The sequence below is a fragment of the Cyprinodon variegatus genome, unplaced genomic scaffold (genome assembly GCF_000732505.1).
Source record: "Cyprinodon variegatus isolate N-32 unplaced genomic scaffold, C_variegatus-1.0 Scaffold2, whole genome shotgun sequence".
Taxonomy (NCBI): Eukaryota; Metazoa; Chordata; class Actinopteri; order Cyprinodontiformes; family Cyprinodontidae; genus Cyprinodon; species Cyprinodon variegatus.
Genome location: NW_015150455.1, coordinates 904,713 through 910,609, shown reverse-complemented (window position 1 = coordinate 910,609; position 5,897 = coordinate 904,713). Strand labels below are relative to the sequence as shown.

General features: G+C 37.0%; 1 protein-coding gene across 1 annotated transcript in view; it reads right to left on the bottom strand.

The window, feature by feature from the left end:
- Window positions 1-1,079: 1,079 nt before the first annotated feature.
- hibadh (3-hydroxyisobutyrate dehydrogenase) overlaps window positions 1,080-5,897 on the bottom strand; it is a 14,962-nt gene continuing 10,144 nt past the window's right edge. The window contains exons 5-8 of the mRNA XM_015402298.1: window positions 2,676-2,809; window positions 2,429-2,505; window positions 2,180-2,336; window positions 1,080-1,685 (exon numbers count right to left, since the gene is read on the bottom strand). Of these exons, the coding sequence (XP_015257784.1) occupies window positions 1,527-1,685; window positions 2,180-2,336; window positions 2,429-2,505; window positions 2,676-2,809 (527 nt within the window). The 3' untranslated portion in view covers window positions 1,080-1,526. The remainder of the gene's footprint in view (window positions 1,686-2,179; window positions 2,337-2,428; window positions 2,506-2,675; window positions 2,810-5,897) is intronic.

Genomic DNA, 5,897 nt, shown 5'->3' with positions numbered 1-5,897 from the left:
GTGCTAAGAACTGTAAACTAGAACTGGGCAAAAAAATTATGAATTAATTAAAGTCACCATCTAAAATCCACCTATAGGAACGTAAATGTCATTACGAAAAACAAAACGGCAATCGATTTCATATTATTTTGTCTTTAACAGAGCTCTGAAAAAAAAATGCATTCCAATTTCTACAATGTTTTTAATACTTTAGTTTGTTTACAAGAACAATTCTGGGAGAGATTTGGACTTGCCTGCAAAACGTCAAAGGAAATGGTCCAACACATTAATCCTCTAAAGATCTACAGTGGTTGCAGCTTTACATAGAGAGCTGCAGAGCAAACTGGGGAAGCATTCTTCTGCTTAGTCGTTAAGCATATCGTTATACAATTTTCAAAAAGTCCAAACATTATCAGCAAAAGAAGAGTTTTTAAAGAAAAACTCAGTTATGCCACGGAGTGCAAAGGCTTACTATAAAATGAAGCTGCTAGGGCTTGACGTGCCATAGCGGCAGCAGATGAAGTGTGTGTCACAATCTGCTGGAGGCCTGAGACCAAAGTGCTGCTCTGTTTAAGCAGATGACAGCACAGCTCTTAGCCTGCAGTGCTTAATGGACTTTTTATGGATCCGTCTTGTGATCGCATGACCCATGGCACCTTGGCCTCTGTAGATCAGAAACATGCCGCAGTCCTCCTCTGGCCGACACGTGTTTTGTGTGTGCAATGCTACAATGCATGCAGCTATTTTTCCAGCTTTTAAACAATTGTATAAAAAGCTTCTATAATCACTCTTATTGTAGACAAACACGAATGAGGTACCTGTCTGAAGGAGTGTGGGGCAACACATTCACTATTAAAAATGTTAATCTTAAATGCAAACATTTAGGATAAAATACAGGCAATATGCATTTTTAGTAATAGTTCAGTCCCATTCTTTGCAATAATAAAAGTAATAAGTTCATTTAAAATGATTAATAAAATAGAAGTCCAATGTTTATTTTATTTGAAAAAAGAAAATCCTTATAAAAACTTTCCTTAATTCCAATATTTTCATTTAATGAGAAAAACAGGGAAAAAGGAGAAACATTTTTTGATACAAGCTCAAGGCTGAGTAATTTGTGTTTATTCTCCAAAAGGACAATACTTTCAAAAGTAACAAATCGAACGTGAACAGAAAAACCTAATGTTAAAACACGATAAATATGTAGCGACTAGAATCAAGCTGTAGTTGTTCAGCCTTCACAGAGTAATAAAGTAAAAAGTTTTCAGATGTTCCTTTGCATGGAAATGACAATTCACATGAGACGATAACAGAAAGGAGTGTCTCATACAAAAAAAGGCTTAATCATAGATGAAATTTAGCTCCCGACATTACAGAAGTGCTCAAGTTACCCATCTCTGTGCTGAGGCTCTCTAGAGCTTAATGTTTTCCTAACTTTGGGCCAAATAAAGTCTCTGTGTCAAAATACACCCTAACTACCTGCTAAGTTAGTGCTGTGCAGGGCGAGGCACATGGCAACGTTGTGGACGGGAAGGGGAAAGCTAATGCTACTGGCCCTCCTCCTCACGCAGGAACTGGAACACAGAGGAGAAGTCTTTATTGGCGTAACCGCGTGCACACATCATACGGTAGATCTGATGGGCTAAGGAGCCGAGGGGCACAGGAGTCCTGGTGTTGGTGGCCGTGTTCTGTGCCAAGCCCAAATCCTTAGAAAGAAAAAAAAGAAATGTAAACATACATGAGAAAAACCAATTGGACTTAAAACCTCATTCAGAAAATAAAACCACAAGCCGAAACAAACTGCATCATTCTTTCTGAGAGGACTAATGGCCAACATGAATATTTAAAGTGTTTTTTCAGGAATAAATTAAGTTAAATTCCTGAAAGTGCTTTGAAAAACTAAATGAGACATCAACAAATGTTTTACTCTTATGCAAAAGTATTTTTTGTAAATTGGTTTGGAAACGTACAGTGATAAATTGTTTTTTTTAAATGCTGCAAGGTTGAGTTATGGGTTTGACCCACAGATAAGAGTATATTTTAAAAATCACACAAAGGCTTACAATCCTTATATGTAAAGTTTATGATAGCTATGATTATATGAATATAAAAAAAAATAAGTTTGTTTTTATATACATATATGTTACCAGTTTAACCCCCCCCCCTTTCCTATTTGTGACAGTTTAGTATATAAACTGACCTTAGCCATCAGCTGTGTGCCAAAACCTCCCTGGTAGTTGTTTCCAGACGGCACTCCTTCCATCACCCCTGGCACAGGATTATAGGTGTCACTGGACCAACAGCGGCCTGAACTCATGTTTAATATTTTGGCCAAAAGTTTGGGATCTAGTCCAAGTCTATGGATGAAGAGTAAAGGTATCAGGGAATCATGCTTAAGGTGCTTCAGATAATACTTTGAAATCATTTAAATGTCGTAATTTATTCCTACCTGATCCCCAAGTTCATCGTCTCTGAGGTCCCAATCATTCCTATGGCCAAAAGCATGTTGTTGCAAATTTTTGCAGCCTGTAATCATATGAGCATATCAATGAATTAAAAAAAAAAAACAGTTTATTGGTATTTATAAAAACTGAATTCCTATTCGATAAAGATAGTTTTTTGTTTGTTATCGAAAAACTGTTTAAAAAAACAAAAAACTTTGTGAAGGTGAACAAAAACCTGAAATGTAATCCCACCTGTCCCGTTCCAACTTGACCGCAGTAAACCACATTAGCTCCCATGCAGCTGAGAAGCTCTTTGGCTGCAGTGAATTCCTCCTCCACTCCACCAACCATGAAAGTCAGTTTACCTGAACTGGCAGCCCCCACACCTAAAGAAGAAAATCAAAGTATGTTAGCACATATTGCTATAACAATTGAGCTCATTGTAGGAAATGTCTAATAGATAATTTAGTCTGATATTGGGTTTATTTAAACACTTTTTTTTATTTTTTTTATTTACGAGACTCTTAGACCAGACCAAACCGTACCAGAGAGCTCAATATCTCTTCTTAACTGCTTAGACTCATTTTATACAATTCGAACCAGCTGAAGATAAAGACAATTTTAGTAACACACAAGAAAATAAAAAGAGAAAAATATCAAAAGAATTGTTTGCAGAATGTAATAACCCTCTATAAAAAAAAAAAAAGCCAACAAATTAAAACCATACAGACAGAACACCGAGGGTAATGTCATTTTGAGCAAAATTCATAACATGTGCCCAGAAAAGACATGGTATACATTGATAGTGTGTACATAAATATATATTTTTTAATTTAATTGGTTAAAGCTGAAATGTCAAAAAACATTCAGAAAAAGTGTCAAAGTATTGCTTTTATTAAAATAATTAAGTAGTACTACAGTTCTAGTGCTAAAAAAATTACCCTTATCTACTATAATAGCCTTCAGTTTAATGGAGAAAAATAAAGGTCAGTTATTTTGACTTAGAAGCACAGATTGTTATAGAAGCATTAAACTGAAAAGACTGATCTAAATCCTAATTTAAGAATATCTTTGATGTAAAAATAAGTTTCATGGAAAATGTAAAACAACCAAGGGTAACAGGATTGTTTTAAATATTCACCTACAGTCATTAGGATATGAGCCGACAGCCCTGTTTTTCTCTGTATAATATAAGATGTTTGAGTATGCAGCTAGAATTTTACTGGCCGAACAGATATGCTAACTCTGGTAGCTTGTTGCTATTTTGTATCTATACATCAGTTCACTACACATGGCCTGACAGGCTGTGTGCTATGCTACTGCAAATATTTAAACCCAGTTTATCTTTTTGAAACATGGATAAAGGGCCTAGAAAGTTCCCTCATTTGGTCACTATACACATCTGACAGCTTACAGCAACATGTGAGGGAGAAGGACTATTCATATTTCCAATTAAAGCAGAGAAAAGTTAGACATGCAAGTAAAAATGTATTAAAAAAGGAGCTGAAAGAGGAGGAGCAGTATGTTGTAAAATATAAATGCTCTTGATAACCTTCTAAAATGATGGAGACCAGTCAATGCCTTGTTAGAATCCATTTGTATGTTTGGGAAATAACTGAACACTTGATGTAATTATGCATGCTCGCATGTCAAAACACAAAACCACAGTCTGGCGCATGAAAAGAAAATTTGACTTCATCTGTTCTCACGCTGTTTTTAGCCTCCATTTAGATGTGGGAACAGCTGTTTCTGGTTCAGGTTCATACAGGGTTAAAATCTTGACACCCTACAATCACCAGGTGCAAAACATATGGGTGCCAAAGAGTTAGCCAGCACAGTCTTATTATTAATCCTTACATTTACAGGAAGCCAGTGGAGAAGTGCCAAGGTAGGTGTTAAAAGTTTCCCCTTCCCTAATCCTCACACAAAGACAGCTCCAAGCATTTTGCATTAATGGAGAGAAACAATGAGCTAAGTGTTACTGAAAGCAGCCCAGATACAAAGTAAATGATCGACTACAGCTTCAGGTTTTATCCTCAACATCTACCATAAAAAAGAACCACCAGAGTCAAAACATCTACAAATGAGAGTTTAATTTATATCAGAGGGACAGATGAAAAGCCTTTGGGACATTCCATACAATAAACATAGCAGGGGTGAAAAATATGCTAAAAAACAAATAATTGTATGAGAGACACACTACAATTAATCAGAATAAACAGGATTACAGATGTGACAAACTTCCACAGGATAATTCTGGGAGAACAGTTCAAATCTATAAAAGTGGGGAAACAAGAAAATGTCGGAGTGACAGCGTACCTCTCAAGTCATATATATCTTTAAAAATATTCAATAAAGAAATGTGTCTTAGGTAAAGTGTAGTTAGAAACATTGGAGCAGCAGTTAATGCAGCACTAAGTACTTTAAAGGGTTACACCGTTTTTTTTTATACATTGGGCCCTTGATTTTACGTTATTACATCATGTTCTATTTACTCATATGAGTTTTGTGTCATTTGGAGCCGTTCTAAAGATATTCCGTTATGTTATATCCAAGTAACGTCCTCCTATGGGCAAGGACTTGAAAGAACAAACTAAACTGTTCATAGTTTATTATTTATGGCATGCCAGCATTCATAACATGTAGGCAAATCACTGTCCCCCAGACATCCGCTGTTATATTTTTATATATTTTATTTTATTTTTTAAACAAAGCGGCACGTGTATGACGTCAATAGTGCCGGACTGGAGTAGTGACAGGCAGCCCGGGCCACAGGCGGCTACGCTCTTCCCCTTCTATTCGTTCGGCTAGCTAATCTAGCTAATCTGAATCGTTTAATTCCATTTCGAGAGCGAGATCATCTGTGGTAGTAGCACTAGACATCTTCCAGGCATGTGAGTAAAACTAGCAGCAGTTCAGCGGACAGGATGAATATACGGTAGCCGGCGGGCGCGGATGACGTCATACACACGCCGCTTTTAAAAAAATATATATATATATAAATATAAAAAATATAACAACTGCGGATGTCTGGGGGAAGACGTTATTTGGATATAACCTATTGGAATATCTTCAGAACGGCTTCAAATGATGCGAATTGCACACAAATTGCATTTAGCTACCTTTCCATTGGCAAAAAAGCTGGGTCTGACCCAAAGCTGGCAAGCTGCGTGGCCTCTGTCCCCTGCAGCTGCATGTTTTGTGACGCCACCACACTGGGTCAATGTTGATGTCACCAGTGTGACAGAACCCAGGAATGTAAACAATGGAAAGCAACATGGAAGGAAGCCAGGGCGTAGTAAGTTTGCCTTGTTTTTTGGCTCTTTTGTCCTTCCGAATCCCTCCTTTCAGTGCTGTTCCATGTTTATCGAAAGTAAGCAGTGTTAGTCGGATGTGACTAGCACGATGTTGTGACATCTGTTTATTGTGCTAAATTAGCGGTTCTAACGTACCCCCTGTAAAGGAGCTAAGACA